Here is a 16851-nt window from a genome sequence, read left to right as displayed (position 1 = left end):
GGGGCAACAGAGAACCGTCCGAGGGCGCGCGGCCAGCTGGAGAGCAGGTGGGGGCTCTGTTGATTAACCACGAGTCCCCCCGCCCCTGAGGGTGGACGTCTGACTCGGTAGCCTGAGGGTGAGTGGAGCGAGACGCCTGCACCAAGCTCGCCACACTTTCTCGGTAAAAAGGATAGTCACAGACACCGCCAGGCCAACCCGGTGTTTTGATAATATCTTCAAACCCCCTATAATTCCGCTTCGTGCACGAATGAGTTTAAGCTGTGCGGTTTCCAAAATAATAGCCTTTAAATGTCTTAGCCTTTCGTACCTCTAGCGGCCTTTCCGAAATTCTTTCTTTGAAATTATTAATTACCGTCACTGTCACTTGTTTTCATTGTCAGACATTTCTTGGTGTGACATGAACTTTTCCTGTCATACAGAGCTCCCAGTGCTCCACGGCTCAAAATTAAAGTCTCAAAGATTGATTGAGCTGTCCTGCTTGGTATGTGAATAATGAACCAGGTGATTCCAGCTTTTTACTAGGATCCAGAAAGGATATTTATTGTTTTGCCAGTGTGTAGTTGGCCAGACTAAAGTGAAAGAATAGATAGGCCTAGTAATAGAAGAGGTCTTGTGGTATGAGCGATCCATGGTATGGGAAGGGCCAGCACATGAGGGGTTTGGTGACAACAGCCATCCAGCCTTCTTGTCCTATTGGCTGGCTGCACACGTGCCTTTAAGACCACCCATCTTTGTCCTCTGAACACTTATGAAGGTATTCTTGGGTTGCCTTAAGCTCGTTTTTCAGTATCTCGCCTAAACCCAAAACTCATCACTGAAAACTTCATCTGAACGGATGAGCCTGCAGGATGGCTCAGTGAGTTACCAGAGTGCAACTGACCTCTGTCTGTTTCTGCAATCAACAAACTGAGGACAATGAAATTAGGTTGATACTCGCACCTGTTGCATAAAGGGCTACAAAATACTGAAACTGCAATAATAGTACATAAACATGTAGAATTATTATTACAAATGAATCCCTGAAATTGTACTACATTACATTTTATAGGACACCTCCGGTAAATTTGAAAGCACTCTTTTGATTTTACATTACACTTGGAGGCTTTTCTGAAGCACCACATTTAGGAAAGGTATAATTACTTATAGCGTATGTCACAATTGTTCATATCACTAATAAAATGAGAACGAGTCTTAACTGAGTGTGTTGTGCCATATTTGTAGGCCACACTTCCCAAAGGTGACAGGTGCTATAGAGCTGGAACAGTTCTTCAAGAAGCTGCCTAAGGGATGCACACTAACACACCTACTGCTTGGAGCGACTAAACATAGGCCTGCATAGACTGATGAATGGGGTGCATGTTGCATGGGGTTGTGATGCAAACATAGACGTTCTTTGAGGCACTGACTATATTACCTAAGGCTTCCTGCTTCAGGAACACCAGAGGCTAATGAATAAGAATAGGCAGAGAAATAGAAGGAGCTAAGAAATGAGTTGGAAACATCTTCTCATAGCAAGGTAGCTAGTGTATGGGGCAATTTCAAGTGCTGAAATGGTTTAAACAACACTCAACTGTAAAGATGCCGAGTCTCGGTGTGGGGTTGGAAGGGGGGAGGCGGCGAGGGGGATAGGGGAGTTTGGGGGTGACGATTTTACCTTACTTTCTAGTGTAGATCTTCGCACGCAACAAGATCTGGCCTAGTGGTTTGTCTCCCACTTTAATTCTAGTTTGTCAAACTTGCAAGTAAAATATGACATGCAATGAACCCATACTCGGCCATTAAACGGACTTTAAGGTGTGTGCTGCTCCTAGTTTTACACTTTTTTGGTGCACACGTACAACATACCCAGATGCCCCTGGAGCTGGTGGGCCTGTGTAGCAGCTTATATGTTTTAGTCCCTTTGCCCCCTCCCCATGCCAAGTAGACAACCCATCCAGGTAAGCACCCGCCTCTTTCTTCTGTCTCGAGCTCTTTAGAAACCATGAAACAAAACCAGTTTGCGTATCTGCCTCTCATTCGTCCTCCTCCATCACACTTATAGGTGCTGAGCCCCAAAGCAAGAGCACCTCTGTGGTCCCTCATAGCACAACAAAACACTTCCCAACTTGGATGACAACAAATATAGCACTCTGCCAACCAAGCACTTATTCATGGTGTAACCTGCCTGACCACCCGTCAAAAAATGCGCTTGGGTGCCCCACAACTGGGAACAAAGCTTTGTATAAATGCACAATACAGCGTCAACCCCCACTCTGCCGCTCAAGGGCGGGAAGTTTGTAAGAGAGCAGAGTGCTTGAAGTGAACTCAGAAAAGTCTCCTAACTTCCACTCTTGTATTGCTTCCAAGGGCGCTGTGACTTTAAAAAGCACCTTAAAGGAGCCGCGCCTTGCCACCCCCCTTCCAGCCCAGAGAGCTGACGAGCCCTGAATCCTAAAGTGACTGAAATGGAGTCACTTACGGAGAATGCGATTCCTGCGCCATATTTCATATTTCTTGTATTATTAATAACCTCTGCACAACACTCGGGAGAGGCTGTGTTATATCACCTCGTGTGTTTTATTTATGCATTCCTGTGCGTAGAGCTGAGAAGGCGCTTACACCGGCTGTTCTCTTTCCCTCCCTGTCCCACTCCGCCCTTTAAAGTGCCCCGCACAGCACCAGCGCGTTTCTGAATAAGCGCCTTTTCTTGCAAGTCTTCCTGCGAACTGAATGGCCTCTAGGCGCTGGTGGATTTGGCTGTCGAAAAGTACCAAGTTTGAGAGCACTGGGGCCTGAGGTCCAATGATGGTCGCTCGGCCAGGGGGAGGGAGAACTTCCACATCTCTGCCACTCCCCTCGCCCCACCATAGCACCACTCTCTTCTCCCCATGCACACCTCTCATTCATTAATAATTTCCCTTCCTCTCAGTACCTCTTCCTATATAACGGGGTGCCCAATGTAGGTCCAGATTAATGACGGATATTCAGGATATACATGTAAGGGGAATTTGCACACAGTGGCTTTAAAAGAAACCTATTTATCCTAAACCTGTGTCATGGGTTCGGCCCTTCTGAACCTACATTGGACATGCCTGGTCAATGTCCCCTACCATCATGAACACCTCTCTGTAGATAAGTTTACATTTTACATATAAACATAGATACCACTAATAAAGGTACCATTTCTGATAATTATTTCACCTTTGGATAGTGTGTTATATTTTAGGGGCCAAATATTCAAAGTGTTCTTGTCGAAATTGTAAAAGGTTGAAGGTTGAGCCGCCACGGTTTTAGGGTGTTTATTTCAGGTGTTTGGTAGAGCCCTGCAGTGTCACCCTTGTGGAGGTTTCTATGTGCTTGGTAATTTGTAAATGTGGGCAGTGTTAACTTGCAAAGCCACGAAGTAAAGATATTTTGCACAGTATAGAAGGCTGTATGCATTTGTGCTTGCTGCAGGCAATGTTTGAGCTAATTTCAGGAAAATCAACAGTAAAAACTGGGACAAAAACAGCTATAAAGACGTCCCTCAGACTGATCTGTCAACAGGGGCGGCTCCTCGGCTGTGGCGGAGGAGCGTTGCCACCCCGGCTGCAGCAGCAGCTGCAAATCTTTTACTATAAAACGATAAAAAACTACGTTTATTATTTTGTAGTTAAAGGGGTGGGGTCATGGGGCTGTGACGGAGACAAGGGGGCGCACCCCCCCCCCTCAGTGTGCATGTATGGTTGGCCGGCTATCTCGGGCTGGCCAAAAGCACATGCTCACTGGGCTCCCTCCCACCCAGTAACGCAGGCACTGTATTCCTGGGTTGTAGACAACAGGCAGAGATTTTCTCTCTGCCTTGAAACGCCGTGGGTGGGTGCTCTGTCCAATCCTAATGCTGCTTTCATGTTGCCAGCAACGTTGGGATTGGACGCAGGCTAGGAGCATGTGCCTGCAATAGAGGAGCGGAGCAGATCACCGCCGCGTAAGGCAAGCTATTTTTTTAAATGATAGATTTGTTGTTTCCCAGCCCACTGCCACACGCAACGCTGCCCTTTCCCCTCCTGCGAGCCGCCACTGTCTGTCACGCAGGTCAATCTGGCATTGATTGAAAGGCCTTGAAACTAAGATACATGGCAGAAGCTCCTTTGCTGAGTTGACATGAATCTACCTTTCTTGCTCACACACGCCAAGGTGAAAGGTAACAAGTAAAGCACAGGCCCTTGCAGATAAGAAGGCCTGCCCATCTTGGTGCAAAATGGGAGTACCTTGTAAATGGCTAATGCAAATCACCATTGTAATACTATTTGTATGTTTACAACAGAAGCATACTAACTCTTTAGGAACTGAACTACACTGGGGTATCAAAATGACTTATTGACTATAGAACAATCGACTTATACTAATTATATAGGTCATACTAACTAGAAGATACAATAATGAAACTATAATAACGTAGCACAATTAAAGTAATTATATTTCCAAAGGTACTAAGTATTTTGCTATGGAACTATATTAAATAAGCATGAAACGATACACAACAATGACATTCTAATTATATTACATTGGAGCAAAATAGTGTAGCAATACTACCTTGCGATAAAACGATGGACCTATACAAAATGTAAATGGTAATTGAAGAATACTATGCAGCAAGTAACTATTCAACTATATAACAGTGGAACTCTACTAGCCACAAACCAATGAACTTATGTAACACTGCAAGTGTACTAATTACCTAATTTGGGAACTAGACGAAATGTGTTAAATGGAGGCACCACACTGTAATTATGGAAATGCGCTCATTGTGAAAGAACTAACATAGCTATATAATTATAAAAATATGAGTAGACATGACCAATCGTGTGTTCAGGAGATCTGCTTAATATGGAATTTTAGAACTCTAGTAACTACCTTTAGAAACAAGGTTTCACTGATCATACTCTTGCCTCGTACAAGCTCATGAGAGCTCATGTTTTGGATGAATGCCTTAGGGGCAGGGATAGCTATTTGCTTAAGATTATATGGCATGTATTGAGAGGAAGCAGGGACTCTGAAATCATTAATCTTTAATCCAGGTCTACTTACTTAAAAGGGAAAAGTCAACTGTGAGGAAACAGTGTGGTCTTGTAAGATCTCACCATGGTCGTAAAGGAGAGGCCTATAAAAAAATAGAATTTTTATTTTTACCCTTTCCTTGTAGCTGTGTACTTCTCTTTGTGAAGGCACTTTGCTTTCTAAAGAGGCAGTCCAGGGGGGGAGTGTGCTGAGCACAGCGCCTCAGCGTTCCGCCTCTCTGCGCAAGAGGCAGTGCGTGGCTTTATTGCGGGGACTCATCACCCCTTAAATTCTGAACCTCACAGCAAATTTGTTTTCAAGGTCCACTTCATGTATATTTTTACTTTGATAATAACAAAAAGGGACATGGTTTGTTTTAGGGGTGAAGTTTGTCTTTACTGTATTTACCGAGTATGCCACACCCCACCTGCTGGGTCTTTTTCATTTTGCATGGAAGTGAGCAATTTGCAGCAAATACCTGACGTTCTTTAAAGAGTTATATTTGCTGCCAAAGTCAATACCAGGTATCTGGAAATCAGAACATTGCATCAGAATCCGTCCAATTCTCACGATGTTCATGGCCTCTGCATAAACTTAAGTTCAGGATGTAACCATCTCTGTGTTTTCGTATAGACACTATATAGAAACATGAAGAGAGCCTGTTCCAAAAAGCATATATTTTGGTACACATGGTGTGTGCGTGTGTGTGCGTGTGTGTGTGTGTATATATATATATATATATATATATATTATAAAAAACAATTGCGTATTACTACATATGGGTTCTATGAAAAGGCCACATTCTTCTGTTGGGAGGCTTATAAAGCCAAAGTAATGTTTTTTCCTGTCTTTTGCATTTCTCTTTCTACCAATATGGTAAGTCTTTAGCATGGTTGGTGGTTCTAAATTTTACCTAAAGTTAAGATGGCAAACAATGCACTAATCTGTGGTTTGTTCAGCAGTATGGGGGATAAAAAACACATTGATACACCAAGTACGGTTAGGTTGCCCAGATCTTGTTGCTTAAGATATTTTCCAAATGTTCCCAACTTTTAGAACGTGAGGTTCCCGAAGCCATGGGTAGGTGATGTGCCAAGGATCACACAATTTGGGCAAATGGGAGAAGCTGGTGATAAAAATAAGGGTCTCCAGTTCCAGGCCCATGTACCTTTGCCACTAGATCATGCTTTCTGCTGATTGTGAGATTGGACATCGATAGAGTTTTGCAACAGGGATGACGACCAGGGAGGTGCCTTGTCACTAGTAGACCTCAGTGAAAGATGCCCTGGCTTCAACTATGGGTGGACCACTACATTAATGTGATCCTGTTGCTGCATCATTTTCCACACAATTAAAGATTTACTGCACTTGCCACATATCTGTTGCATAATTTACAGATCTCAACAAAAAGTGGTTCTAGTTTAAACAGAGCAAACGCTATTTAAAGAAAGTGCCACTCAGTGCTGCTCAGCAGCAAACCCATTGCAAATGTTAGCTTGTAACCTTACCGTGACTAGATTCTCCGTTCAGGTGTGAATTTGGTACTAAGGAGGTAAAACCTTTGCCCAGATACTATCATTGTTCATATGACAAAATAGCAAAATAATACTGCCACAGTGTGCCATATAATCTGTCTTTTCTTGTCACATGATTTCACCAAACTTATCGCAGAACCTGGTCCTCCATTGCTGCATAATTTCAGTATCCCTGGCTAATGGTTTTGTGGTGGGGGTGAGTTTAAGTACACATTCTTCTTATTTGTGCATACTTTTTTTTTAACCTATACAGCAAAGAGCGTAAATGTGGCCTACTCATTATGGGAATTCCTGGGACGGGTATATCTCTTGTGCGCGTATATCTCTAGGGTGAACTTAACTTGAACTGTTAAGAAAGATGATGGAGGGCCTACCAGGGGCATATGGAAGAAATATGTGAGTTATAGGATGCTGTTTGAAGTACTCATAAAAGCTCTGTAACAGTTGTGCAATGGTACAAATTGGTGCATAGTGGGTATGTAAAGTTATGGAATGCTTATGGAATATTGATCTAATGCATATAAACAAATGATAAAGTTGCAAAACAACATACCATTCTGGTTGATAAGAGTTGTTTCAGCCCACGATCATAGGCTTGGATGGTGCTTAAATATTACGATAGGCTGAAGTCAGCACCTTATTTAAGTCTGACTCTCTCTGTGCACTTAAAGAGAAGATTGATGGCAATCCATGTTGGCAAGTTGCCGACACTGGCCGATCAACCCCCCTGGAAATAGTGATTATACATCATGCAGACTTTGTGGATATAAGAAAGAGGACTTTATTCATCTGATATGTATATGCCCCTACCTGCACATGGCATGTGTCACTTTGTTTAAAAAAAAAAAAAAAAGGCTTTATGGCTGGAGACATTCGCACATGTAGGGCTGCAATAATAAGTCTCGGCCCATCCGCCCCTCTATTGAACTGTAAATTGATTAAATATCTATTGTTATATCAACAAGTAATTAACAATCACAGTTAGGGAAAGAACTAAAGGAGCCCTGAACCATGTCTAGTCAAAAGTAGGTCAAATATTGAACTATCCAGTAGGGCGCTACCTTGACTTTATTCCTTTCTTTCATAAAAGGTTTTATTTTCTTTATAAAGGTCAGTTCCTAAGTTGAATTGGAATTGAAGCCCTTCTCTGCTTTTACAGACTTGTTATATAGTATTTTATTACAATAGATTGCACTGAATATTTGGGTAATAAATTTGTGTGAACGGTTTTACTGACACAATATATTAATAGTATGTGCTTTAGTGGGTATATAACTATTTGTATGACAACATTGTGACGGTTTTAATTAACCAAACAATAAAGTATTTGATTTGATGTAGAGGATGTCCCAAGTAAGACAGGAGTATCTCGACAGGTTTAGGCTTTCCATTTATCATATGGCACCCTGCATATAGATGGCAAAAACGCAAAACTCCAGGTTCAGAATGCTACGGGGAAATCAGAACTGGACAAACGACATGTAACGCTTGACATGCTGCAACTTCAAAGCTCTCTGTGGAATGCATATGGGGTGCTTGGCAAATGGTTCTAACCTGCTTTGGAACTGCTAATGGTATAGTTAGCCAATTGTTACGAAATAGCTAAGAAATGACTGTGGAACAGCAATGGAATGGTTAGGGGAATGGCTTTGCAAAGCGGATTGGTTGATCAGCTGATGTTCCATGTGCAAGAAGCATATAATGCCAATTTCTTCATAAATTATTCATATGTTTTGCATCTAATGATGCAGTTTCTCAGTGTGCATGGCGGTCTGCGTTCATCAGGATGATGTCGTCGAGTTTTTTAGTGTTCTACTAAGTGCCTCCTAAGGTATCCTAGCACAGATGGTGTCTAGGGCTCAGCTATTGCTATGCTATATGCAGTGCTTTAAATGGGCCGGTACTGTCCGGTACTGAGTACCGGCACTTTATTTCGAGAGGGAGAGTATTTGTACTTCTCAGAAACAAGCAGGTACTCTGATACAGAGTACCTGCACTTCTATGTTTCCATTTCAAGCACTGGTATATGTGTGCGTAGAGACCCCAGGGTGTGTGGATAAGTGTAATGATAATGATGTACATCTCTCCTAGGACCAGGGTTACCTTGAGCTCTGTGAATGAGTTTCATGGCACGGGACAGTGGCTGCAGGCAGCGTTCTCAGACACCTTGTGCCCACCACAGGTGCCATTCAACGAGGTGAGCCTCTAGCCTCGGGGGGTCTGATACCTGGCACATTTCACAGATCTAGGTTATGCAGAATAGAGCGTATGGATCCGTTTCTTGTGTTGATAAGCGTCTGTGTGCCGTCCCAGAAACGTCCTCCATGCCCTGTGCTCTGGGTGTGTGCTGTGCTCTGGTGATAGATGGCAGTAACGTGACATTTGCCATCACTTACTGCTCTATTGCTTAGGAGGAGGCCTGATGCTTCCATGCGCCATTGTTATTTGATGCCTGTACTGATGCTGCTGGCAGGCGGGGAGGACCTACTGTGCCAGATTAGCTGATAATGACTTGTAGAACCTGAAAGAGCATTGAGTTTTGCCTGCCTCGTTTTCTTTAGGAGAGCTGCCAGCAGTCGGACGCCCTCGTCCTTTCCCAAGGCACAAAGGGTGGTAGCCCAGACTTATCGACCTCCCTAAAGTCCATAGGAGAGAAATGGAGAGTGATGGATCCAAGCTTTTTCGTGTGAGAGATGGGATTATCTTTTCATTTCATGTTGGCCTCCAGATCTGGCTCAACAGCACAGTTGTTTGCTAGACTTATTGTCAATTCTTTAAAAAGTACTTACAGCGAACTTGGGCTGCACCCAGAGGAGTATTTCTCTCTCACTTCGTGCTGTTAGCTGTTTCATTATGCCTCTAATGGAGTGCACATATTGCAGTTCATAAGGGACTATTTTAGATCTCAAAAGTACACTACATCGTGACACATTAAACTTTTTATCTTGTAAATGTGTTGAATACAGAAATCAATCATTTTTGTTTTGTTTTAATTCCAGAGCAGGGATTTCAAAACAATATATTGCTCACCCACAGCGATTTACTTTTCCAATGCTTGTTCTTAGAGTGCGGTTCTTAGTGTTGGATTACTTTACTGCATTGTTTATGGGTGGATATTGGAAGTAAGGAGCTTAAGAGAGAACACACAAGGAAGGCAGGAGCATGATGTTATCTTTGGTTGATTGTGCAACACACAAAAGATGGAATGCTTGCAATTTATCTAACCACTGACAATCACTTGAGGTAGCATCCCAACTCATCGTTCTTTTGAGATGCTATCCCGAGTGATTGCCAGTGGTTAGACAAATTGCAGGCATTCCTCCTATCACTTTTGTGTATTTCATGTACTGAATTAAGTGTCTTGGGTGTAGCCAGATGTGAGCCCTGTGCTCACTGTATCACTGGAACCAAGCAGTACCTGGCTGATGAGTCCATAACAAGGGTGGAACCGGTCCTGGGTTGTGTGTATGTTCTGGTTCAGGGTGTACCCGGCCTGGAAGTTCGGGATGGACTGCACCCTGATGCTCCAACTGGGAGAACTTGTGCTCAGCGTTCCTTATCGTGGGAAGTGCTGCCAGTTAGCCCTGGCTATAAATTAAGGTGACTTTTGCACCATGTTGGGCTGGACATGGGTACCTTTAACCTTCACCAGAATTAGGTCCTTTGATTGTCTACATTGTAACAACTGCTATTCCCCAGGACATTGTTGTCCTGATGAGACCCTGGTACCCTGTATAAGGGTCGAAATGTTGCTGACAGTCTAAATTGACAGACCTTCTTTGTTGTGTTATGTTGTGATTGATAAATCGCTGTGTTGACATACGTACTTCATAATTCAATAGGAGGCTGCCTGTTTTGAGATACACCAAGAATTACAGTAATACTAGCGATTCTTTAATTGCCCTCTGTTGGGGTGTCTCTTGTTCACTTGGGGAGCAGACTGGCACTTTAGTAGGTAATTCTGATGAACTACGTAGGAAGACATGGTCAGAGCTGAGAAGAGAGGGACGACTTCCAGCTCCAGTCTTCAGAATAAGGCCCAAATGGTGTATAAATGCTGTGAAATATTGTTCTGAATAGATTGTGAGTTAAACTGGACCGTGATCCAGCTCTAATAAGCAACATAGAAGCGTACATGTTTTGAGGTTATAGCAAATTGTGGTGAAAGTCACTTCAAAGACATTTATTCTGGTGACATGGGCTTGGAATGGGGCAAGATGCTGATACCTGCTTCTGAATCAGACCAATAAAACCAGATTATTTTAAATGAAACCAGGAGGTGGATTTGCATATATTCTTAGACTAGGCCTGAAGGAAGCACTGCACAATGCACCGAGACACACAAGTGGGACAGCACAAGAAGTTAAAACGTTAAAGGTCACTGGGGTGAAGCTTGAAATCCGCAGAATACCTCATTGTGGTGAAAAACCTGAAGCGCTGACGAACACTCGCCTAATGCAGACTGACTTACCACAGGCTAGGAATAGAGACCGCCCAACACAGAACAAACCACAGCCCCAGAGACCCGAGTCTGCCAAGAGCATGTGGGTGAAGTGGACACAGTGACACCTTGTCCTCTTCTGCCCTCTTTATAAAGATATATAGGACTCTTTCCTCCCCACACTCGGCAAATCTTCACTAGTTGCACCTAAGGTCTAAAACTTAACATCATGGTAGGAGGACTCCGAAAACTGTGGAGTGGGCATGACTCAAAAAGAGCAACAAGGTAGAACACATACCAGGGAGACTACTGGCCAGGTGTACAAAGCCCTTCTGCATTTCATGATGGTCCGAATCTGTATTTTGGACCTTTTAGAAATGCAAAACGTCATTTTCTTATGTACAAACGCCATTAAGAAATTGCAAATAGGGATTTTCTATGTGTGATTCCTAATCTGATGTACAAAGCATTTCCTAAATGTGACTTGGTCATTTAGCAGATGTAATTACCACCGACTTGAAGTCAGTGGTAACCAGATGCATTTTTTTTTTTTTTTTTTTTAAAGAAAAAAAAGCACCCCAAGGTGTGTGTGTTTTTTTTTAATTTTTTTTATTGCAATAGAACACAAACATGTCCCTTAGGCATATGTGTGCTCCACAGGTGCACCCCCATTTTCGCAGTGCAGCAAGGGGGACCTTTTGCCCTTTGCTATCCCTGGTTTTGCATTTCCTAAATAGTGATTTCTTAATAAAGAAATGGCTATTTAGGAAATGCAAACCTGGCCCTTTGACTAAAATGTAATGGGATTTCCTAAAAACCAATTTCGCTATTGGGAAATCTGTTTCTCTGTACATAGCATTTTGTGTTTCTTAAATAACGATGTCTTTGAAGTCGCTATTTAAGAAATGCAAAATGGCGTTTTTGAGCTTCTGGCCCTACAGTACATGTTTTTAGGCATGTTTTTTTAATGGTGTCTGCCATGCCTTGTCATGTCAACAAAGTACCTTGTACTTTGTTGTATTACGCTGCATTGCACTTGGAGCACTTCAGATGTCACCGATATCAGAGTGTGAAGACAAGAAAGTGGGAGGGGGAGTAGCAGAGGAGAAGGAGATGTTAGAGCGGGCAAAATGGAGGACACATGGGTGAGAGAAGGACATATAATCTGTCGTGGTTAGTGTCCGCACATCATCCCCGGCCTTTTCAAATACTCCCAGTAAAGAGGAGCAGGGAAACGGAGAATAAAACAGGAGACAGAATCTATAGATATGCCATGTTATCAGTATTTGTATAGCGCCTTCTACCATCGGTATAGCACTGCAGCGCTACCTTTATCTGGGCTCCCTTTACGAGAGCTCGGATTTTTGCACCAATCGCTCCTGGGATGTTTTAGGTTGCAGATGACTGTGGAGGTAGAAGAATAGGAAATCATATTATCACGCTGAACTTCGGGTCCTCCCGCCTCTTCTCCACCAGCTCCTTTAAAATGCTCTGGGAAACAGGAGGAGTGGGTGGGGATGTGTGTGTGGGAGGGAGGGAGGGAGGGGGGGGGGGTGCGGAGGGTGGAAAGAGGGCCTAGCGCGGGAGACTGGAACACTCACCCAGTGAGGGAGGCCGTGGAATGCGGAGGAGTCTTGGGGTGATGCCATGAGGGTGGGGGCGGGCAGGGTGGGTTGGGTGGGAGTGGGGGGCGGTTGGGCAGGTATGAGAGTGATGCGATTGGGGCGGGGTGTGTGGTGCACGCAGCCTGGGCCAGGGTACGTCTCGCAGGCCCTGGTTTCCACCGCACGCTGTACATCTCATGTAGGATAACCTGGCGGTACCTCCAGGCTGAGTTTCTCCCCGTCCCTGGCGGGCGGTCTTGTCCCGGCTAAACTTCCAGGGCAGGAATTTTCCATCTTCCTGCATAGCTCGGCTAAGATGCTGTCCGAGAGAACAGGGCACTGTCTGTGCCGGAATGTGCCTGTGTATTTCCCCGGGATCTCGTGTTTGTTTAGAATGTCTCTGTTTGCAATGAAACGTGCGCCTGTTCAGGAGTGCACGAGTGCCCACCTGAGGGGCGTGCAGGTGGTGAGGAGAGCCCAGGGGTGCACGAGTGGGCACGGATATCCATGTATGGGGCAGTGTGAAGTTGAGCTTATAGGTAGGTGCGCGTCCAGGGGTGTAGGATTGCGTGTAAGGTGTACTAACACAGGTAATATCTGCTAATGTGTAGTGAAGGACGATGGCACGCCTGAGAATATAAAGGTGTATAAATGTGATGTGCTTAATTGCGGGACTGCAGGATTTTCACATGTGCGTGGTTGTGTAAATAGTGTTGGTGAGCGTGAGCCTGTGAATCCTTACGGAAACGTTTTGAAGCTGTGTGTGAAAAGATGGATTTTTTTTTGCAGTTTTACATAGTGCTAACTCGACCCGAATGTATTGGAGCTGTTTACATGAACTGCGGTCAAATTACACAAGGGCACATTCATGTCTTTTTTTTTCTTTTTTTTTCTTTTGATCAAGTGATTTGCCCAGAATCACAAGATGGTGAACCGACGCCGAGACTCACACCTGGTTCCTCAGTTTAATAGTCAGCAGGTCTGGCCTGATATATTGGTATATATAATCAGGCATTTTAAGTTGTCCCATGTCGGACATAAAACAGCTCATCAATCTGTCCTGTGTTTTCTTTAAGTTGTGTGCGGTATCTTGTAGTTTTTCAATACCATTACTAATGCCACATTATTTAAACTCTAATCTGAGTCTTAGTTAAAATTACTTATGCCTGGGATAATTTAAGAGCTGTGATTTTTATTTTATTTTTTTTATTTTTATTTTTTTTAACATTTGTGTGTAATTTTTGAAGTCATGGATGGAGCTTGAAAAATATGATCTGTTTTTCTTATGTTTTGGCCCAGCTAGGCAATGAAGCTGTCTTTCCATTTGTTAACAGATTTTTAAAATGTAACTTGATTGGCCTTTGGCTCCACTCAGACTCTCTCTCACCTCAATGCGTTTGATCTTGGGTGTATCATTCCACCTTCTATGGAATGCAATGAATAAGCGACTATTTTACATCTCAACAGTGCACCTACTCATATGGAGTTATTTGTTTAATCTCACGTGCATTGTGTACAGAAAGCAACCCTTTTTAATTTTAGCAGACTTGTCTTTAATGTTATTATAGCCCAAAATACAAGCCCGAACTTTTGGTTTGCCAATGCTTGTTCTTTTATTGTGTCTCACATTCCTGCCACTTTCTAAGGCAATGACCATTTTTTATGGTATTTAATCCCGCATTATACCCTGTGTTTCTGCACTCAAAATTTTGGTTAATAAGTTAGCCAAGGCAAACTTGTTAAACCTAATTTATTCAGGAGCATAGAATGGGGCCCGCTGAGCCGCTGAACACATCACCCCGAGCAATGAATCCTTGATGCAAAGGCTGACCTTGGCTCCTGCTGGTGTCCTTGTTTACTGACTTGTCCAGCTCCCTGTCCAGCTCTCAGGAATGCAGGTTTGCTTTGTACCATATGCATGTAATTTACCAGTGGATGGAGCTGGCACTCAGGGAAGGGCGTTTGGGCAATCTATATGTACTTCAATTGCAGTTCACAGTGAATGCAAGTGTGTGCACTGCTCGGTGCAGCACGCAGCCTGCATACGCCGCCTACAAAGTAATGCAGTATGGTCCCCTCAGAAAAGGAAACACCTTTCTTTGTTTAAATACTAGAACACTTTTATCCAATGCTTACTGTAAACTACCGAGAATACCGAAACCTGGGTAAGTATGTTCATTTAAAGGGTCCGTCTTTGAAACGATAAATAACGGTGTATTTAACATTTACTGGTCCAGCAATAATTACCAATGTTGGGAATTCTATAAAGTGCTTCTTAGGGCTTGGGGTTTGTCATTGTGACATCATTCGCAGGTTAGCCCCTTACAAACTTTTATGCAGGCGCTCCAACCACTTCCAGTGGAATGTGGCATCAGGTTCAAGGCGCTTTATATAATTCACTAGGCCTTTTGAAACAAAGCTTCTGCCCACTTTTAAAGGTCCGCTCTGGTCCGCGCCAAGGACCTTCAGTCCGCTACCTCATCTGATTCGCTGACTCCGTTTCAAGTGCCAGAGTTATGGTGGACGATCTTCTGCAGTGCAGGGCCCTAAGCTCTGGAACACTCTAGAACCTTTCTAGGTGCATAACCAAACTATCTCCCGGTCACACATCTCCAAACCGATCTATTCAATTGGTCTTTCAACTGAAGAACACTTTCTGGGCCAGAGCTAGAGCAGAATATATTTTGGGGGTGTGAGCTCTGCGCCCAACTAGGCTTTAACCACACCTGTTGCTTTATTTGTATTTCGCTGTTCTGTCTTAGTGCTCGGATGTTACCTTGAGATGAAACTCGGCGCTTTAAAAACCTACATAATTAAATGTGATATCATGATATTGTCTGTGTAGGAGGTGGTTTGTGTGTGCACACACGTGCAAAGAATATTTGCTAGAAGCAGAGGGACATCACATGCTATATATGTGGTGCAACTCATGTGGCCTTCAACCTGTCCTGTCAGCTATTGCAGTGGTGCTGTGTAAGGGTATTGAACCATGTGTCCTTTGTCCTTACAGATGACCTCACCAGTTACATGTCAGAGCGTTTCTAGTGCACTGTTTGTGGCTCTTGTCTTTCTCACCTGCTTTGTATTGTTCCAGGTTCAAATGGAAACTTGGCGTCCTGTGTTTTTTCTTTTCATGTCTCCTTGTACTTGCAGCAACCCTGTCCCTTTCTTGCACTGCATCTATTGATCTGGAATTCGACTTCCCTGTCTTGTTGCGTGTGGTATTTCTTGGCCCAATGTCACTACGGGCGAGTCCATATATTCTCCATATCTACTGCTCTTTCGTTTTCATTTCTGCAGAATAGTGGATGGGTTCAGCCCTCAAATGGTTCTCACAGTGACCTTTTCTTTTGTGTTCTTGGTATGACCTCGGGCATCAAGAATAATCGAAACAGCCCCTCAAAATGCATCCACACCTCACTGTGTAAAGGTACTTGTATGGTGCAGGGACAAAAGCCTCCAGAAAGGTATCCATATGACAGCCTGCTTCTCATTTTATCATTCTGGTAGACAATGTATGTCTTCTTGTACAGGAGATCTCTTGTAAAAAAAAAATTATCTTGCCAAGTGCTCTATGTGATTGTTGGGTATTGCACGGCTTTACTGTATTAGACTACTGGCAATATTGGAGTCTATCTACACCCAGCACCCTGCTACGACACTACTTGTTGTTGGTCATGGTTGATTATTCTAGTGGAGACTAGGCCTTTTCACTTGAGCTCCAGTGGGGATGACTGCTCAGTGGCTTTCTCCAGTAAAGCTGTGTAGTATGTCATGATAGTGTCCTGTCAATGCTCCTCATTGTATATGAAGTGTGCCTGGGAAGCGGGGTTGTAGGTCACAGTGTGCTCTCTAGGGTTTGGTGGTAGCCAGTGCCTTCCTGTCCCTTTTTCCGGCTCCTTTGACTCCCCCCCCCCCCCCCCCCCCCCCAAAAAAAATACATTATGATGCCAAGTACATATGTTTGACTTTGGATACACATACAGTGAACAGTAAAAGAAAAGACTGTTTTTTTGCACTGACCTGGCCTCCCTAGTTTCAGCAGCACTCCGCACCCCTTACAAAAAGTTTGTGTCCAACTTTAAATTAGATTTGACAATTGAATTGTCCGAACTGTCCAAATACAGAACATAGGCTACAGCATACCCAGTGTTGACCTTTTACTTGGAAAAAGCTCTATAGGTCAGTGAAAAGGAAAGTGAGCACCAGATGCAGCATCACTAGCTGTCTCCCTATAAAGGACCATATC

The 16851-nt window shown here is 43.6% G+C and overlaps 1 protein-coding gene across 4 annotated transcripts in view; it reads left to right on the top strand.

Annotated features, from left to right (window-relative positions):
- Nucleotides 1–16851, top strand: part of PIEZO1 (piezo type mechanosensitive ion channel component 1 (Er blood group)) — a 742509-nt gene that overhangs the window by 152865 nt on the left and 572793 nt on the right. Inside the window, exon 1 of one of the 4 annotated variants that reach the window (XM_069215846.1) lies at nucleotides 13097–13141. The exons of the other annotated variants lie outside the window; for them this stretch is intronic. Coding sequence (XP_069071947.1) covers nucleotides 13114–13141 — 28 coding nt within the window. The 5' untranslated portion in view covers nucleotides 13097–13113. Of the gene's footprint in view, nucleotides 1–13096; nucleotides 13142–16851 lie in introns of those variants that run through there. 4 annotated transcript variants of the gene reach the window in all.

Source organism: Pleurodeles waltl, chromosome 12 (assembly GCF_031143425.1).
Source record: "Pleurodeles waltl isolate 20211129_DDA chromosome 12, aPleWal1.hap1.20221129, whole genome shotgun sequence".
Classification (NCBI taxonomy): domain Eukaryota; kingdom Metazoa; phylum Chordata; class Amphibia; order Caudata; family Salamandridae; genus Pleurodeles; species Pleurodeles waltl.
The sequence above is the reverse complement of the archived record's forward strand: the minus strand, read 5'-3'. Positions and strand labels throughout refer to the sequence as shown.